Source organism: Anopheles funestus, chromosome 3RL, assembly GCF_943734845.2.
Source record: "Anopheles funestus chromosome 3RL, idAnoFuneDA-416_04, whole genome shotgun sequence".
In the NCBI taxonomy this organism is placed as follows: Eukaryota; Metazoa; Arthropoda; class Insecta; order Diptera; family Culicidae; genus Anopheles; species Anopheles funestus.
The window spans coordinates 81970620-81989552 of record NC_064599.1 but is presented as its reverse complement, the minus strand read 5'-3'; the positions used below and the strand labels follow the sequence as shown (position 1 = coordinate 81989552).

Sequence of the window (18933 nt, the reverse complement as noted above, 5' to 3'; positions counted from 1 at the left end):
TTATGTTCCAAAAATCCTTGGATGACTGCTTTGAGCATAGGAACCATAATGCTTCTTCTAATTCGAATCAAACTTCAAGTTTCTCACACCAAATTCGTATTGAATCGAATTGAATCGCAAAAATAACACCCATCGAATGCGTTTCCAATTAAAATCGGTACTCTTTGCCTTTGGGGGTGTCGAAACGAAACCCCCCGTCTCGGATTCACATCCGCCCATCCATCCATCCATCCCGGTTGCAATGCTCCACCCAATAGCATTCGGTCGATTTCAATTTAAAACGATCGTGGTGAGTTTATTAGTATCAATTGACGGTGATTATTCTACCGCGCGCTGGTTTCTTTTATTTTTCGTGCTCACAGCCAGGGCAGCCAGCAACGCGCTGCAGCTTGCGGTTCAGTCTTTCAACCGATACCACAACTAGCTGTTGTTTGGGGAATGGTCGACCCATTCAAATACGACCATCACAAAAAACAACAAACGCATCAAAAAGGTAAGCAGACGATTTTACGTAATGCGTGACAAGTATCGCAAACGGCAGGAAACGTCAAAACGCCACGATGACGTTGTGATAGAAATGTTCGAAAAACATGCTCGCGTACTGCGTAATGCGCATGAACGGCATCCCACGAGGCAAGGTGCTTGTGTGAAGTTTGCCCACAATACCGTGAGCAGTGATTTACCATCGCCCTTTTAACAACACGCGCAATAGATCTAATAGTGCAAACGGGTGTGGTGTTATCATCTGCTTATCGGTGTAATAACAAGCACTTTCTTCCAAAAAAAAACATCCTTAGGGCACCAACTGTTGACATCGCTTCTTGATTCGAGCATGGTGAATTTGTGATACTTCTACAGAGTGTCAACTGAGTTCGCGACATTTCCCCCGACCAAAAAGGTTATAGAAAATACGACCGAACATTGTGCTTTCCGCGGTAGAATTTCTACCCCCGAATTTCATTCGTGAGCTCAGTGGTAGAAAATCTCAAGGTAAGATGCTACGGAGCAGCAAAACTCCGAAATTCCTCAAACACATCGTCGTCTAAATGTTTCATTGATTTTCTTCAACAGCGTCAGTGCAGCTAGCTGGCAGTCGGAATTTATCGGCCGGAATTGGGTCCGCCGTACCTGCATTATAGCTGGCTGCCATGGCAACACTGTTGAAAGCATTCGGTCGCTTCTTTACGAAGCATCCTTTGGCGGGAAATGGACTCGTGTACGGTACGCTGTACGTTGGTGCAGAATTTTCGCAGCAAACAATTACGCGAAAATTCTTGGTGCGTATTAACGTCTTTAAACGACGATTACAAACCATAATGCAATATTCGTCTTTTACCTTTTAGACCGATCCACCACAAGATATTGATCGACCTACGCTGGCACGATATGCCGTCATGGGAACATTCATATATTCCCCCATACTTTACAACTGGTGAGTTATGCTTCAAATCGCCAAACGGATTCAACAAATCTATATGGCCAAAGCTACAATGGGACGCGTTTCCAAATGCACTTTTTAATCAACATTTTCTTTTTCTCACCATCTGTTTTTCCTACCCCCACCGAAAATGAATTCTATTTATTTTTCGTTTTCACATACCTTTTGTCTTTCGTTTCCGACATTTCTCCACACTGCATGCATGTTCCGTTCGCTTCATTACTGTTCCCTGGCACGGGGTGCAGATAGAATTTGAATTTTCCACCATGTGACACATGCATCGTTGGTCCATTCATTATGCCATTGCTTGCCAATCATTTACGCACGAACGAGGATCAAGGATATTTCGCAGAACGTTTGCTCGTCGAAGGTAATTCATTGATGAAGAATGTTGTTTTTTATAGAGAAAACGTTTTTTGGTGCTGCTTACGGAAGAACTCCACAGTGGAAACTAAAGAAACGCAATTTCCTTTCAACACCTATTAATGCTGCAAAACCGAACGTGTGTTTTTGCTTTTATATTTCTGATTCGTTTTGCAGGTACAAATGGTTAGATAAAACTTTCCCCGGTACTGCCAAACGAATTATCGTGAGAAAATTGATACTCGATCAGTTTGTATTAACTCCACCTCTGTTAGTGATATTCTTTACGGGTTTGTATAACGCTATTTTTGCTGGAAAATGAGCAATGTTTAAAGAATGTTGCTTTTTCTTGCGCACCTTTCAGGAATGTCCCTAATGGAACAGCAATCATCAATCACCGAAGAGTGCCGTCAAAAGTTTGTGCCCACCTTTGCACGATCCTGCCTGTTTTGGATACCGGCCCAAACGCTCAACTTTGTCCTGGTGCCACCAAAGTTTCGCGTAGTGTACGTCGGTTCATGTGCCTTCGCTTGGGTGAACATTTTGTGCTGGGTAAAGCGCCAAAAAATGTTAAGCTCAAATTAATAGATTAATCAGCAACAGGAGCTACAATCGTAAATGAGCTACGCAAAGCGTTAGTAGTCCTAGCATTTAGATAGGAAAAATTAAAATCAAATACCATTTTTCAATCGTACAATCTTGCATGGCACGGCAAAGGTTTTATGCTGCTCTAAATCATGCCATAAGTTATTGGGCGAAACGATCAGATTCTATTTACCTGCTGTTAATATAAATACAATGCCAAGCCGTTCTTTATGAATAAGAAATATAAGTACAATAAAATCAACAAAAGATTAAATAATCGCTATCATGAATTATAGGCCCTTTAAGACAAATGGTTTGAATCTATTTTTTTTTTTCACGCCCGTGGAAAATTATTTCCATTGCCCACAGAAAAAAAACCATTTCGAATTCTCCTTAAGTCAGTCGCAGAACGTTCGTTCTACATCAGCTAGCATATTGTAAATAATGAATTGAACCATGCAAGACAGTTTTTGTCCATTTTCTCCACTTCCATTTCCACGCACTCCGCGAAGCCATACGCACGAGACTGACAGGATGGCCAGGCACGGGGTTACACTAATATTAGCCACGATTTATAAAAATATTTCACACCATTCCTCCTCACGACCGCACAAACCGCACCGCGTTGTTGCGTGCGTCGCTACCAACCAGTGCACTGAATTAATACAATTCCAGCACCAAATAGAACGCGTCGAGTGGTTTTGCTGGGTAAGGCTTAATGCCACTGGAAGGTGTGCACGTGAGAAGCAAAAGATCCTAATGGTAGTGCGGACCCGTTGAGCTGGACTTCGACAACGCGTTTTCACTGTTGTATACAAAACGGAAAAATTGATTATAAACAAATGATTTTACTCGATCGTATTTCGCTCTCATCACCTTACTCACCGTAAGCACGGTGTGGCGAGCTGATATGGCCGCCGTGTAAAATGCAACACAGGAAACTCTATCCTGATGTACACTCACGCAACGCTATTTAAAACTATTTCACTTTTAATGATTTTGGTTTTAATTTAATTTGTGTGCAATCAAACTTTTAGTAAGCGACTTTATTAAGCAAGATATTGAAGAAGACGTTAAAAATTGAAATGGAAATAGTAAAAAAAAACATTGTCACACCAACATTCGGTTGCGCTTTGTTTGCACACGGATGTACCTGGTCAGCATCTTCCACAAACCGTTTTCAAACCCTCACCCTCGACATCTATTGTGTATAATAAAAAATTAAGAATAACAAAAACAACACAGCTTCCAGTCGAGCTCGATCGTTTCAAAACCTACTACACCAACAAATATGATCGTCTAGCGCGATCGTAAGCCAACAACAGTAAGTCGCTTCACCTCGGCAAGGAAAAGGGTTTTGTGTGTGGAAGGGATGGTTCCCGTGTGAGGATGAAAATATGCACAAGCATTGGGAGTGAAAGACACGGGGACGTAACGGACATTCAGTACGGACTGCGTAAAGTCAGAGGGATGTACGATTTATTTAACGATCTAGCGGACGATGGACGCGCGTATTTAGCGCCTCGACTACCCCGACTGGCTACCGTTGCGTATACACCCTTAGTACACATACGGTGTGGTTTATGTACCACGGCAGGGAGTGCGGGAAACCGCATGGCGCAGTTTTCCCCCAAAAACCGACCGCACGCATTTTCCGTTGACCAATGCCGTACCGTAATTGTGGGCGAAAATAAATTCCCATTCCGATCCACTTCCCGCCCTCACCACTGTTCCTGTCAACCTGTGCTGTTGGATTGGAAAATAAAACGTGCAGCGAAAATGTTTAACCGAACAACGTAATCAGTAGGAACACACGGGGGGAGGCGGAATCTATTTGTTTTGTTTTTCTGCTTTCTTTTCTTAGCAGCATGCTAAGCTGGCTTGATCACGCTACGGTAAGGTTTTTTTTGGTACGCATTTCGTCAACTGGCACGATAAAGATCGACCCATTCAAGCTTCGTTTTGGGTTGTACGCTGTGTTAACGGAAAATAAACAACATTTTAACAACCAACCCTCGTGCAGCACAGCAATCACACAGTCCTGCACGTGTTTCATATATCTTCACGTTTTTTCCGTCATTTGACCAATTCACTAAACACTGTAGGTGACCATCTACCACCCAGAATTTGCAAATGATCCTCCTGTGCCATACTGTTCCAATAACGCGGACGCCTGGTCGCTCTTGACAACAAGCGTAAAATGGAGTTTAAATGGCGCTGCTCGTAGCGCATAGTACTGCACACGTTGTAAGTACTTTAATCTATATTTATACTAAATTTGACATCCCAAATTGTCATAATAAACATTTTTGGTTATACTTATGCTTTTACGTAATCTTTCGCCCCAATTAAAAAAAAAACTGAACGCGCTAGTAATCTACAAATTAACCTTTGTTCAACTCAACTCAGAGGAATAATTGATTTGTTGGAGCTTATCTTTATGCAACGAGTAAACACAGCAGTTTTCGTACCATTTGGTTGCTTTAATATATAATGTATGTATAATACATTGTCTTAAATAATCTTTAGTTAATGGTGGAATTTTTTCTCCTCCTCTTTATTTTCTCTCCGCTTCCCTATCTACTTCTCTCTCTCGCGTACACTTAGTTCTAGTAACCAAAGCTACCGGATCATAACCCTGTAATGGATTTATTGTTGCCTTTTTTGTGTTGTCGCCATACTGGCAGAATTGATAAGGATTCCTACCGTAGAGCGCACCACTTTCATCCTCCCGTCTACGGCGCACGTTCCCAGGTTATGCACGGCAAGGAAAAGTATACACAAAAGCGGCACGAAATTGCAGTCGCAATAACGGCTAGAGACATGAAGTCGCAAACACCAATAATTTAATATACATTTTTGTAAGCTTCGTTCACAGTCTTTAAGACTTACGCCCGCTAGAATGCGTACGCGCGAGGTAGGAAAGCTATAAAAACCCACCAGCAACAATTCATTCAACTTACTTCGTCCGCGGCGGGTCACCTGATAACAACTGATCACCGCGCTGTCCCAAGACGGAAACATCCTTACACATTACATTCCACTGTCTCAGTTTTGTGCTGTGAGTGCTTCGAATCGTACCAATCAACAGCTGATTGCTGGAACGGTACTGCCGCAACTGACCTTTCGCTTAGTGTTTGTTGCATTTTTGTGATTTGGCGTAGCGTTCAGTCAGTCGCGTAAGAACTTTATTTGAGTGAAGTGTGAATCTAGTCTTTTTTTCCACGTGCTGCTCAGCTGCCTGGCCACCGGTACTCCGATGGCAGACGAAGCGACCACCTTCTTCGACTGGGCCTCCAACCAGGGTGTTTCGTTCTGGGAAGTCGTCGCCCGAAATTTCACTCACCCTGGTCGCTTCGGTCCGGTGCAAGTGGCAAACAACGTGCAACTATTACAGCAAGAAGATCGACTCGATCTACTATTATCGCCCGCGCAATTCGGACTACTCTCGGGAATAGTATTATTTTTATTCCTGAGGCACAAACTAGCGCGATGGAAGGAAGAGCACAGCCATCTGAAAATTACCAGCCACGATGACTTACGGCGCGCGGTTTATACCTTTCTTACGTTTCTCGAGTTTCTAGTGCTATCGCCACTTTTGATCACGATTCTTCTCACGTTCCAAATGTACCGTATCGCAGTACAAACAGTACTGCGACGCCGCCATGGGAAACATTTCAAAGGATTGCTGGACGGTGCGGATGTCGTTTGGGCAATTGAGGATCAAAACTCTCGTGGCATGATTAACATTATGGCAAACGTGGAAGAACCCTTTACGGATTGGACGTCCGTCGACAGCACGATCAGTGCGGTTATTTTGCTGACATTGCGCAAACGTATATCCTCGCGACTTATGCGCAACTATCAACCATATCCTAAAATGTTCTGGAAACGTAATGTCGCGCTCGGTTACTACTTTTGGTCCGATCAATCTGAGCTTACGGTAGAGGACTACATTCGCTACATGGATCCCATTCCCGTTGCTGATGGTCAACGGTACATCGAGGAACATCAGTTGCGTAGTTTACTGAGCATAATTAACAATCGTCACCTTCCGGCGGAACATACGTCGTCGTGGGAAGTACTAGTTGGAAAGCAGCCTTTGTTCGATAAGGAACGACGCATGCTTAAATATCCCGTACGTATGCTAACTCCCACAACAGTACCTGCCAACTGGTCTGCTAACATGTGTTTCGCCCTACATTATTCCATTTTCAACTCAGATCCTCTTCCGTGTACATCATTCGCTAGGTGATGGAGTGGCTCTGATGCGTTTGCTTCTGGAAGCGATTGTCGATAAGGAGGTACCCTCACGCTGGAAGCATCTGTCAAAGCTAAAGGTCATGAACATCAACTACATCCTGAAACAACAGAAAGCCGCCAATCATCATCGCTTAGATGTAGGCGAAACACTTCTCCACCGTGTTTGGAAAAGCATTCCCTCGTCGGCCGAACTAACAGTCCAAAGAGACAATTTTGTCCGAATTTTATGGACGATTTACACCGCCCCAGCCTTCTTTCATGACGTTTCACGGCGTCAGGCAGATAACAACTGCATACATGCAGCAACCATGGCCAATGAAAAGGTTGTAAGTTGGATACAGGAAGATCACAACAGTGACACACGCTGGGTTGAGATTATTAAACGCACCAAGCGACTCATCCCCGGGACGAGGTTCTCCGACGTCTTCCTCACTGCATTGTCGTCCAGTTTGGAAAGTTATTTTACAAGTCGAACTAGTACACCACCGAAAAACCTCACAGTTGTGCTGCCAGCAAGAATAGAAAAAGAAAGTACGTATGTCTTACAAACTGTCGTCTACGTATGTTTCAACAAATTAATTTACATTTTACAATTCCGATTTGGCAGCACCTCACTTAAGGCTACATAATCGTTTTTCGGTAGCACTCCAAACGCTACCTATAACGCCCGGTATACAAATGCACGATGCAAACCGGCATTATGCACTTACCAATCGCATGCTAGCGGTTAAAAGTTATTCGGACGTGTTACGTTCTTCTTCTGATTATCTGGTAAGTTATCTGTTCAACAATTATCTCTATTAACGTCTCTATCTCTATTAACGAGCTTTCCTATTAACCTCGACAGATTAATTATTGGATCATGTCAAAAATGACTTGCCTCTTTCCAGAGGCCATACTGAGAAAAATTCTCAAAAGCGCACACAGCACGCTGGCGATCTCGAACCTACCGGGACCACAGCAGTTGCCACGCATACAGGGTAAAGAGCTGAAAAATCTTAGCTTTTTTATTCCAAATCTGGGTACCACCGCCGTTGGAATTACCCTTCTAACGTACGGTGGCAAACTTCAGCTTGGAATATTAGCCGATCGTGCAGTTATTCGTACGGAAGACGAGGCTCACAGCATTCTAAAGGGAACAGTTGAAGAGATCGAACGTATGGGCCAATTACTCGAGCAGGCTTGATTGACCAAAGTATGCGATTTCTAAACATCACCTGAACTTTTTGTATTATACTTCATGGAAAATAAATTTTTGGCTACTATTCTTAATACGGATATTAGTATTGTGTAAGTCGAAATTTCAATAAAATAAAATTACACTTTTAACGGCCGTTATACAGCGAGCTGGGTGAATACATAAACATTTCCTAGATAATGTTACTCATAAGCTTAGATGCTGCTCCGCGTTTTGTCCTATACGACGAACGACAAGAACAAACGTATGGCGCTGTATGAAGGTGCTTTTATTTTTTTCTAATTTTTTGTTCTTTTTTTTATTTAAACCATTGTTTGAGTGAAAAGAATCTTATTTCAACCAATTCGCATTAAAATAAATCTATTTTTGAAATTTTGCTAAATTTCACAAAAAAAAGCCAAGGCTCTATATAGCCTCGGGAAATTTTCAAGAATTAAGATTTTTTTAATTTTTTTATTATTTTTTACTATTTTTTTTGTTTAAAGCATTATTCAAGTGAAAATATACTTATTTGAACCAATTGGCATTAAAATAAAACAATTTAAATTTTTTTAAAAATTTCTCAAAAAAATGGCAAGGGGTACCCCTTATGAAATTTTCGAGTTGAAAATTTTTTAAAAATTTTTTTCTGATTTCTCTTCTTTTTTAAATTTAAAGCACTATTTAAGTGAAAAGAAACTTATTGCAACAAAATTCGCATTAAAATATACCACATTTTTCAATTTTACTAAATTACTCAAAAATGAGGAAAATTTTACATTTTCTCAAACAGGGTAAGGAACTTGGTTCCTCGAATAACTTCAGGCAAAGACATCTGAGGGCATGGCCGTCCAAGAAGAAAATGTAGCCATTGTTGCCATCTATCGACCACAGGTTAAAGATTGGCGATCCATTGGATAACGACCGAGTTATAGGCAAAAGTTGGTGCAAAAATGAGGAAAATTTTACATTTTCTCAAACAGGGTAAGGAACTTGGTTCCTCAAATAACTTCTGGCACAGACATCTGAGGGCATGGCCGTCCAAGAAGAAAATGTAGCCATTGTTGCCATCTATCGACCACAGGTTAAAGATTGGCGATCCGTTGGATACCGACCGAGTTATAGGCAAAAGTTGGTGCAAAAATGAGGAAAATTTTACATTTTCTCAAACAGTGTAACGAACTTGGTTCCTCGAATAAATTCTGGCACAGACATCTGAGGGCAAGGCCGTCCAAGAAGAAAATGTAGCCATTGTTGCCATCTATCGACCACAGGTTAAAGATTGGCGATCCGTTGGATACCGACCGAGTTATAGGCAAAAGTTGGTGCAAAAATGAGGAAAATTTTACATTTTCTCAAACAGGGTAAGGAACTTGGTTCCTCGAATAACTTCTGGCACAGACATCTGAGGGCATGGCCGTCCAAGAAGAAAATGTAGCCATTATTGTCATCTATCGACCACAGGTTAAAGATTGGCGATCCGTTGGATACCGACCGAGTTATAGGCAAAATTTGGTGCAAAAATGAGGAAAATTTTCATTTTTTTTTTAATTTTTTGATTTTTTTTATTATTTTTCACTCTTTTTTTATTTCAAGCATTATTTTAGTGAAAAGAAACTCATTGTAACCAATTGGCATTAAAATAAATCAATTTAAATTTTTTTGCAAAATTTCTCAAAAAAATGGCAAGGGGTACCCCTTATGAAATTTTCGAGTTGAAAATTTTTTAAAAATTTTTTTCTGATTTTTTATTCTTTTTTAAATTTAAAGCACTATTTAAGTGAAAAGAAACTTATTGCAACAAAATTCGCATTAAAATATATCACATTTTTCAATTTTGCTAAATTACTCAAAAATGAGGAAAATTTTACATTTTCTCAAACAGGGTAAGGAACTTGGTTCCTCAAATAACTTCTGGCACAGACATCTGAGGGCATGGCCGTCGAAGAAGAAAATGTAGCCATTATTGCCATCTATCGACCACAGGTTAAAGATTGGCGATCCGTTGGATACCGACCGAGTTATAGGCAAAACTTGGTGCAAAAATGAGGAAAATTTTACATTTTCTCAAACAGGGTAAGGAACTTGGTTCCTCGAATAACTTCTGGCACCGACATCTGAGGGCATGGCCGTCCAAGAAGAAAATGTAGCCATTGTTGCCATCTATCGACTACAGGTTAAAGATTGGCGATCCGTTGGATACCGACCGAGTTATAGGCAAAATTTGGTGCAAAAATGAGGAAAATTTTACATTTTCTCAAACAGTGTAACGAACTTGGTTCCTCGAATAAATTCTGGCACAGACATCTAAGGGCAAGGCCGTCCAAGAAGAAAATGTAGCCATTGTTGCCATCTATCGACCACAGGTTAAAGATTGGCGATCCATTGGATACCGACCGAGTTATAGGCAAAAGTTGGTGCAAAAATGAGGAAAATTTTACATTTTCTCAAACAGGGTAAGGAACTTGGTTCCTCGAATAACTTCTGGCACAGACATCTGAGGGCATGGCCGTCCAAGAAGAAAATGTAGCCATTATTGTCATCTATCGACCACAGGTTAAAGATTGGCGATCCGTTGGATACCGACCGAGTTATAGGCAAAATTTGGTGCAAAAATGAGGAAAATTTTCATTTTTTTTTTTAATTTTTTGATTTTTTTTATTATTTTTCACTCTTTTTTTATTTCAAGCATTATTTTAGTGAAAAGAAACTCATTGTAACCAATTGGCATTAAAATAAATCAATTTAAATTTTTTTGCAAAATTTCTCAAAAAAATGGCAAGGGGTACCACTTATGAAATTTTCGAGTTGAAAATTTTTTAAAAAATTTTTTCTGATTTTTTATTCTTTTTTAAATTTAAAGCACTATTTAAGTGAAAAGAAACTTATTGCAACAAAATTCGCATTAAAATATATCACATTTTTCAATTTTGCTAAATTACTCAAAAATGAGGAAAATTTTACATTTTCTCAAACAGGGTAAGGAACTTGGTTCCTCAAATAACTTCAGGCAAAGACATCTGAGGGCATGGCCGTCCAAGAAGAAAATGTAGCCATTGTTGCCATCTATCGACCACAGGTTAAAGTTTGGCGATCCATTGGATACCGACCGAGTTATAGGCAAAATTTGGTGCAAAAATGAGGAAAATTTTCATTTTTTTTTTGAATTTTTTGATTTTTTTTATTATTTTTCACTCTTTTTTTTATTTCAAGCATTATTTTAGTGAAAAGAAACTCATTGTAACCAATTGGCATTAAAATAAATCAATTTAAATTTTTTTGCAAAATTTCTCAAAAAAATGGCAAGGGGTACCCCTTATGAAATTTTCGAGTTGAAAATTTTTTAAAAAATTTTTTCTGATTTTTTATTCTTTTTTAAATTTAAAGCACTATTTAAGTGAAAAGAAACTTATTGCAACAAAATTCGCATTAAAATATACCACATTTTTCAATTTTGCTAAATTACTCAAAAATGAGGAAAATTTTACATTTTCTCAAACAGGGTAAGGAACTTGGTTCCTCAAATAACTTCTGGCACAGACATCTGAGGGCATGGCCGTCCAAGAAGAAAATGTAGCCATTATTGCCATCTATCGACCACAGGTTAAAGATTGGCGATCCGTTGGATACCGACCGAGTTATAGGCAAAACTTGGTGCAAAAATGAGGAAAATTTTACATTTTCTCAAACAGGGTAAGGAACTTGGTTCCTCGAATAACTTCTGGCACCGACATCTGAGGGCATGGCCGTCCAAGAAGAAAATGTTGCCATTATTGCCATCTATCGACCACAGGTTAAAGATTGGCGATCCGTTGGATACCGACCGAGTTATAGGCAAAATTTGGTGCAAAAATGAGGAAAATTTTCATTTTTTTTTTGAATTTTTTCATTTTTTTTATTATTTTTCACTCTTTTTTTTATTTCAAGCATTATTTTAGTGAAAAGAAACTCATTGTAACCAATTGGCATTAAAATAAATCAATTTAAATTTTTTTGCAAAATTTCTCAAAAAAATGGCAAGGGGTACCCCTTATGAAATTTTCGAGTTGAAAATTTTTTAAAAAATTTTTTCTGATTTTTTATTCTTTTTTAAATTTAAAGCACTATTTAAGTGAAAAGAAACTTATTGCAACAAAATTCGCATTAAAATATATCACATTTTTCAATTTTGCTAAATTACTCAAAAATGAGGAAAATTTTACATTTTCTCAAACAGGGTAAGGAACTTGGTTCCTCAAATAACTTCAGGCAAAGACATCTGAGGGCATGGCCGTCCAAGAAGAAAATGTAGCCATTGTTGCCATCTATCGACCACAGGTTAAAGTTTGGCGATCCATTGGATACCGACCGAGTTATAGGCAAAATTTGGTGCAAAAATGAGGAAAATTTTCATTTTTTTTTTTAATTTTTTGATTTTTTTTATTATTTTTCACTCTTTTTTTTATTTCAAGCATTATTTTAGTGAAAAGAAACTCATTGTAACCAATTGGCATTAAAATAAATCAATTTAAATTTTTTTGCAAAATTTCTCAAAAAAATGGCAAGGGGTACCCCTTATGAAATTTTCGAGTTGAAAATTTTTTAAAAAATTTTTTCTGATTTTTTATTCTTTTTTAAATTTAAAGCACTATTTAAGTGAAAAGAAACTTATTGCAACAAAATTCGCATTAAAATATACCACATTTTTCAATTTTGCTAAATTACTCAAAAATGAGGAAAATTTTACATTTTCTCAAACAGGGTAAGGAACTTGGTTCCTCAAATAACTTCTGGCACAGACATCTGAGGGCATGGCCGTCCAAGAAGAAAATGTAGCCATTATTGCCATCTATCGACCACAGGTTAAAGATTGGCGATCCGTTGGATACCGACCGAGTTATAGGCAAAACTTGGTGCAAAAATGAGGAAAATTTTACATTTTCTCAAACAGGGTAAGGAACTTGGTTCCTCGAATAACTTCTGGCACCGACATCTGAGGGCATGGCCGTCCAAGAAGAAAATGTAGCCATTGTTGCCATCTATCGACCACAGGTTAAAGATTGGCGATCCATTGGATACCGACCGAGTTATAGGCAAAAGTTGGTGCAAAAATGAGGAAAATTTTACATTTTCTCAAACAGGGTAAGGAACTTGGTTCCTCGAATAACTTCTGGCACCGACATCTGAGGGCATGGCCGTCCAAGAAGAAAATGTTGCCATTATTGCCATCTATCGACCACAGGTTAAAGATTGGCGATCCGTTGGATACCGACCGAGTTATAGGCAAAATTTGGTGCAAAAATGAGGAAAATTTTCATTTTTTTTTTGAATTTTTTCATTTTTTTTATTATTTTTCACTCTTTTTTTTATTTCAAGCATTATTTTAGTGAAAAGAAACTCATTGTAACCAATTGGCATTAAAATAAATCAATTTAAATTTTTTTGCAAAATTTCTCAAAAAAATGGCAAGGGGTACCCCTTATGAAATTTTCGAGTTGAAAATTTTTTAAAAAATTTTTTCTGATTTTTTATTCTTTTTTAAATTTAAAGCACTATTTAAGTGAAAAGAAACTTATTGCAACAAAATTCGCATTAAAATATATCACATTTTTCAATTTTGCTAAATTACTCAAAAATGAGGAAAATTTTACATTTTCTCAAACAGGGTAAGGAACTTGGTTCCTCAAATAACTTCAGGCAAAGACATCTGAGGGCATGGCCGTCCAAGAAGAAAATGTAGCCATTGTTGCCATCTATCGACCACAGGTTAAAGTTTGGCGATCCATTGGATACCGACCGAGTTATAGGCAAAATTTGGTGCAAAAATGAGGAAAATTTTCATTTTTTTTTTTAATTTTTTGATTTTTTTTATTATTTTTCACTCTTTTTTTTATTTCAAGCATTATTTTAGTGAAAAGAAACTCATTGTAACCAATTGGCATTAAAATAAATCAATTTAAATTTTTTTGCAAAATTTCTCAAAAAAATGGCAAGGGGTACCCCTTATGAAATTTTCGAGTTGAAAATTTTTTAAAAAATTTTTTCTGATTTTTTATTCTTTTTTAAATTTAAAGCACTATTTAAGTGAAAAGAAACTTATTGCAACAAAATTCGCATTAAAATATACCACATTTTTCAATTTTGCTAAATTACTCAAAAATGAGGAAAATTTTACATTTTCTCAAACAGGGTAAGGAACTTGGTTCCTCAAATAACTTCTGGCACAGACATCTGAGGGCATGGCCGTCCAAGAAGAAAATGTAGCCATTATTGCCATCTATCGACCACAGGTTAAAGATTGGCGATCCGTTGGATACCGACCGAGTTATAGGCAAAACTTGGTGCAAAAATGAGGAAAATTTTACATTTTCTCAAACAGGGTAAGGAACTTGGTTCCTCGAATAACTTCTGGCACCGACATCTGAGGGCATGGCCGTCCAAGAAGAAAATGTAGCCATTGTTGCCATCTATCGACCACAGGTTAAAGATTGGCGATCCATTGGATACCGACCGAGTTATAGGCAAAAGTTGGTGCAAAAATGAGGAAAATTTTACATTTTCTCAAACAGGGTAAGGAACTTGGTTCCTCAAATAACTTCTGGCACAGACATCTGAGGGCATGGCCGTCCAAGAAGAAAATGTAGCCATTGTTGCCATCTATCGACCACAGGTTAAAGATTGGCGATCCGTTGGATACCGACCGAGTTATAGGCAAAATTTGATGCAAAAATGAGGAAAATTTTCATTTTTTTTTTAATTTTTTGATTTTTTTTATTATTTTTCACTCTTTTTTTATTTCAAGCATTATTTTAGTGAAAAGAAACTCATTGTAACCAATTGGCATTAAAATAAATCAATTTAAATTTTTTTGCAAAATTTCTCAAAAAAATGGCAAGGGGTACCCCTTATGAAATTTTCGAGTTGAAAATTTTTTAAAAAATTTTTTCTGATTTTTTATTCTTTTTTAAATTTAAAGCACTATTTAAGTGAAAAGAAACTTATTGCAACAAAATTCGCATTAAAATATACCACATTTTTCAATTTTGCTAAATTACTCAAAAATGAGGAAAATTTTACATTTTCTCAAACAGTGTAACGAACTTGGTTCCTCGAATAAATTCTGGCACAGACATCTGAGGGCAAGGCCGTCCAAGAAGAAAATGTAGCCATTGTTGCCATCTATCGACCACAGGTTAAAGATTGGCGATCCATTGGATACCGACCGAGTTATAGGCAAAACTTGGTGCAAAAATGAGGAAAATTTTACATTTTCTCAAACAGGGTAAGGAACTTGGTTCCTCGGATAACTTCTGGCACAGACATCTGAGGGCATGGCCGTCCAAGAAGAAAATGTAGCCATTGTTGCCATCTATCGACCACATGTTAAAGATTGGCGATCCATTGGATACCGACCGAGTTATAGGCAAAAGTTGGTGCAAAAATGAGGAAAATTTTACATTTTCTCAAACAGGGTAAGGAACTTGGTTCCTCGAATAACTTCTGGCACAGACATCTGAGGGCATGGCCGTCCAAGAAGAAAATGTAGCCATTATTGCCATCTATCGACCACAGGTTAAAGATTGGCGATCCGTTGGATACCGACCGAGTTATAGGCAAAACTTGGTGCAAAAATGAGGAAAATTTTACATTTTCTCAAACAGGGTAAGGAACTTGGTTCCTCGAATAACTTCTGGCACCGACATCTGAGGGCATGGCCGTCCAAGAAGAAAATGTTGCCATTATTGCCATCTATCGACCACAGGTTAAAGATTGGCGATCCGTTGGATACCGACCGAGTTATAGGCAAAATTTGGTGCAAAAATGAGGAAAATTTTCATTTTTTTTTTGAATTTTTTGATTTTTTTTATTATTTTTCACTCTTTTTTTTATTTCAAGCATTATTTTAGTGAAAAGAAACTCATTGCAACCAATTGGCATTAAAATAAATCAATTTAAATTTTTTTGCAAAATTTCTCAAAAAAATGGCAAGGGGTACCCCTTATGAAATTTTCGAGTTGAAAATTTTTTAAAATTTTTTTTCTGATTTTTTATTCTTTTTTAAATTTAAAGCACTATTTAAGTGAAAAGAAACTTATTGCAACAAAATTCGCATTAAAATATACCACATTTTTCAATTTTGCTAAATTACTCAAAAATGAGGAAAATTTTACATTTTCTCAAACAGGGTAAGGAACTTGGTTCCTCAAATAACTTCAGGCAAAGACATCTGAGGGCATGGCCGTCCAAGAAGAAAATGTAGCCATTGTTGCCATCTATCGACCACAGGTTAAAGATTGGCGATCCATTGGATACCGACCGAGTTATAGGCAAAAGTTGGTGCAAAAATGAGGAAAATTTTACATTTTCTCAAACAGGGTAAGGAACTTGGTTCCTCAAATAACTTCTGGCACAGACATCTGAGGGCACGGCCGTCCAAGAAGAAAATGTAGCCATTGTTGCCATCTATCGACCACAGGTTAAAGATTGGCGATCCGTTGGATACCGACCGAGTTATAGGCAAAATTTGATGCAAAAATGAGGAAAATTTTCATTTTTTTTTTAATTTTTTGATTTTTTTTATTATTTTTCACTCTTTTTTTTATTTCAAGCATTATTTTAGTGAAAAGAAACTCATTGTAACCAATTGGCATTAAAATAAATCAATTTAAATTTTTTTGCAAAATTTCTCAAAAAAATGGCAAGGGGTACCCCTTATGAAATTTTCGAGTTGAAAATTTTTTAAAAAATTTTTTCTGGTTTTTTATTCTTTTTTAAATTTAAAGCACTATTTAAGTGAAAAGAAACTTATTGCAACAAAATTCGCATTAAAATATACCACATTTTTCAATTTTGCTAAATTACTCAAAAATGAGGAAAATTTTACATTTTCTTAAACAGGGTAAGGAACTTGGTTCCTCAAATAACTTCTGGCACAGACATCTGAGGGCATGGCCGTCCAAGAAGAAAATGTAGCCATTATTGCCATCTATCGACCACAGGTTAAAGATTGGCGATCCGTTGGATACCGACCGAGTTATAGGTAAAACTTGGTGCAAAAATGAGGAAAATTTTACATTTTCTCAAACAGGGTAAGGAACTTGGTTCCTCGAATAACTTCTGGCACCGACATCTGAGGGCATGGCCGTCCAAGAAGAAAATGTTGCCATTATTGCCATCTATCGACCACAGGTTAAAGATTGGCGATCCGTTGGATACCGACCGAGTTATAGGCAAAATTTGGTGCAAAAATGAGGAAAATTTTCATTTTTTTTTTTTAATTTTTTGATTTTTTTTTATTATTTTTCACTCTTTTTTTTATTTCAAGCATTATTTTAGTGAAAAGAAACTCATTGTAACCAATTGGCATTAAAATAAATCAATTTAAATTTTTTTGCAAAATTTCTCAAAAAAATGGCAAGGGGTACCCCTTATGAAATTTTCGAGTTGAAAATTTTTTAAAATTTTTTTTCTGATTTTTTATTCTTTTTTAAATTTAAAGCACTATTTAAGTGAAAAGAAACTTATTGCAACAAAATTCGCATTAAAATATACCACATTTTTCAATTTTGCTAAATTACTCAAAAATGAGGAAAATTTCACATTTTCTCAAACAGTCCAAGAAGAAAATGTAGCCATTATTGCCATCTATCGACCACAGGTTAAAGATTGGCGATCCGTTGGATACCGACCGAGTTATAGGCAAAAGTTGGTGCAAAAATGAGGAAAATTTTACATTTTCTCAAACAGGGTAAGGAACTTGGTTCCTCGAATAACTTCTGGCACAGACATCTGAGGGCATGGCCGTCCAAGAAGAAAATGTAGCTATTGTTGCCATCTATCGACCAAAGGTTAAAGATTGGCGATCCGTTGGATACCGACCGAGTTATAGGCAAAAGTTGGTGCAAAAATGAGTCTTATGAAATTTTCAAATTTTTATATTTTTTTCAATTTTTTCAGATTTTTTACTCTTTTATTAATTTCAAGCATTATTTGAGTGAAAAGAAACTCATTGCAACCAATTGACATTAAAATAAATCAATTTAAATTTTTTTGCAAAATTTCTCAAAAAAATGGCAAGGGGTACCCCTTATGAAATTTTCGAGTTGAAAATTTTTTGAAATTTTTTTTCTGATTTCTTATTCTTTTTTAAATTTAAAGCACTATCTAAGTGAAAAGAAACTTATTGCAACAAAATTCGCATTAAAATATACCACATTTTTCAATTTTGCTAAATTACTCAAAAATGAGGAAAATTTTACATTTTCTCAAACAGGGTAAGGAACTTGGTTCCTCGAATAACTTCTGGCACAGACATCTGAGGGCAAGGCCGTCCAAGAAGAAAATGTAGCCATTGGTGCCATCTATCGACCACAGGTTAAAGATTGGCGATCCGTTGGATACCGACCGAGTTATAGGCAAAAGTTGGTGCAAAAATGAGGAAAATTTTACATTTTCTCAAACAGGGTAAGGAACTTGGTTCCTCGAATAACTTCTGGCACAGACATCTGAGGGCATGACCGTCCAAGAAGAAAATGTAGTCATTGTTGCCATCTATCGACCACAGGTTAAAGATTGGCGATCCGTTGGATACCGACCGAGTTATAGGCAAAAGTTGGTGCAAAAATGAGTCTTATGAAATTTTCAAATTTTTATATTTTTTTCAATTTTTTCAGATTTTTTACTCTTTTTTTAATTTTAAGCATTATTTGAGTGAAAAGAAAGTCATTGCAACCCATTGACATTAAAATAAATCAATTTAAATTTTTTTGCAAAATTTCGCAAAAAAATGGCAAGGGGTACCCCTTATGAAATTTTCGAGTTGAAAATTTTTTGAAATTTTTTTTCTGATTTTTTATTCTTTTTTAAATTTAAAGCACTATTTAAGTGAAAAGAAACTTATTGCAACAAAATTCGCATTAAAATATACCACATTTTTCAATTTTGCTAAATTACTCAAAAATGAGGAAAATTTTACATTTTCTCAAACAGGGTAAGGAACTTGGTTCCTCGACTAACTTCTGGCACAGACATCTGAGGGCATGGCTGTCCAAGAAGAAAATGTAGCCATTGGTGCCATCTATCGACCACTGGTTAAAGTGTGGCGATCCGTTGGATACCGACCGAGTTA

At 37.2% G+C, this 18933-nt stretch overlaps 2 protein-coding genes and 1 long non-coding RNA gene across 10 annotated transcripts; all 3 read left to right on the top strand.

The window, feature by feature from the left end:
* The first annotated feature begins 222 nt into the window (after positions 1-222).
* Positions 223-2663, top strand: LOC125771834 (mpv17-like protein). 2 transcript variants are annotated; one of them, XM_049442916.1, is made up of 6 exons: positions 223-493; positions 798-990; positions 1072-1277; positions 1344-1432; positions 1979-2091; positions 2166-2663. In XM_049442916.1, the coding sequence occupies exons 3-6, from the start codon at positions 1149-1151 to the stop codon at positions 2384-2386; spliced, it is 552 nt and encodes a 183-aa protein (XP_049298873.1). In that variant the 5' UTR covers positions 223-493; positions 798-990; positions 1072-1148; the 3' UTR covers positions 2387-2663. The 2 variants fall into 2 exon arrangements, with proteins under 2 accessions (XP_049298873.1, XP_049298874.1); XM_049442917.1 differs by lacking the exon at positions 223-493 and having other exon boundaries at positions 506-990.
* Positions 2664-5287: 2624 nt separating this feature from the next.
* LOC125771784 (uncharacterized) lies at positions 5288-7927 on the top strand. Its single transcript, XM_049442835.1, has 4 exons — positions 5288-6524; positions 6610-7180; positions 7257-7420; positions 7497-7927. Exons 1-4 carry the CDS (start codon positions 5646-5648, stop codon positions 7833-7835), a joined length of 1953 nt encoding a protein of 650 aa, XP_049298792.1. The 5' UTR covers positions 5288-5645; the 3' UTR covers positions 7836-7927.
* An 800-nt stretch (positions 7928-8727) lies between these two features.
* LOC125771845 (uncharacterized) lies at positions 8728-17618 on the top strand. 7 transcript variants are annotated; one of them, XR_007419403.1, is made up of 6 exons: positions 8728-9100; positions 9813-10002; positions 11430-12143; positions 12858-13571; positions 14286-16281; positions 17464-17618. It is a non-coding gene; the product is annotated as an uncharacterized LOC125771845 (long non-coding RNA). The 7 variants fall into 7 exon arrangements; XR_007419406.1 differs by lacking the exons at positions 9813-10002; positions 11430-12143; positions 12858-13571 and adding an exon at positions 12668-12857 and having other exon boundaries at positions 8728-8910; positions 14096-16281; XR_007419404.1 differs by lacking the exons at positions 9813-10002; positions 11430-12143.
* Positions 17619-18933: the final 1315 nt, after the last annotated feature.

What these genes read in the sequence shown, in the direction of transcription:
- LOC125771834 (XM_049442916.1), top strand. Translation starts at nt 1,149, where the DNA reads ATGGCAACACTGTTGAAAGCATTCGGTCGCTTCTTTACGAAGCATCCT. An exon ending in CAATTACGCGAAAATTCTTG is followed by an intron (nt 1,278 to 1,343) that starts GTGCGTATTAAC and finishes TTTACCTTTTAG; the next exon opens with ACCGATCCACCACAAGATAT. An exon ending in GTTAGTGATATTCTTTACGG is followed by an intron (nt 2,092 to 2,165) that starts GTTTGTATAACG and finishes CGCACCTTTCAG; the next exon opens with GAATGTCCCTAATGGAACAG.
- LOC125771784 (XM_049442835.1), top strand. Translation starts at nt 5,646, where the DNA reads ATGGCAGACGAAGCGACCACCTTCTTCGACTGGGCCTCCAACCAGGGT. An exon ending in GACGCATGCTTAAATATCCC is followed by an intron (nt 6,525 to 6,609) that starts GTACGTATGCTA and finishes TTTTCAACTCAG; the next exon opens with ATCCTCTTCCGTGTACATCA. An exon ending in GTTCTTCTTCTGATTATCTG is followed by an intron (nt 7,421 to 7,496) that starts GTAAGTTATCTG and finishes TAACCTCGACAG; the next exon opens with ATTAATTATTGGATCATGTC.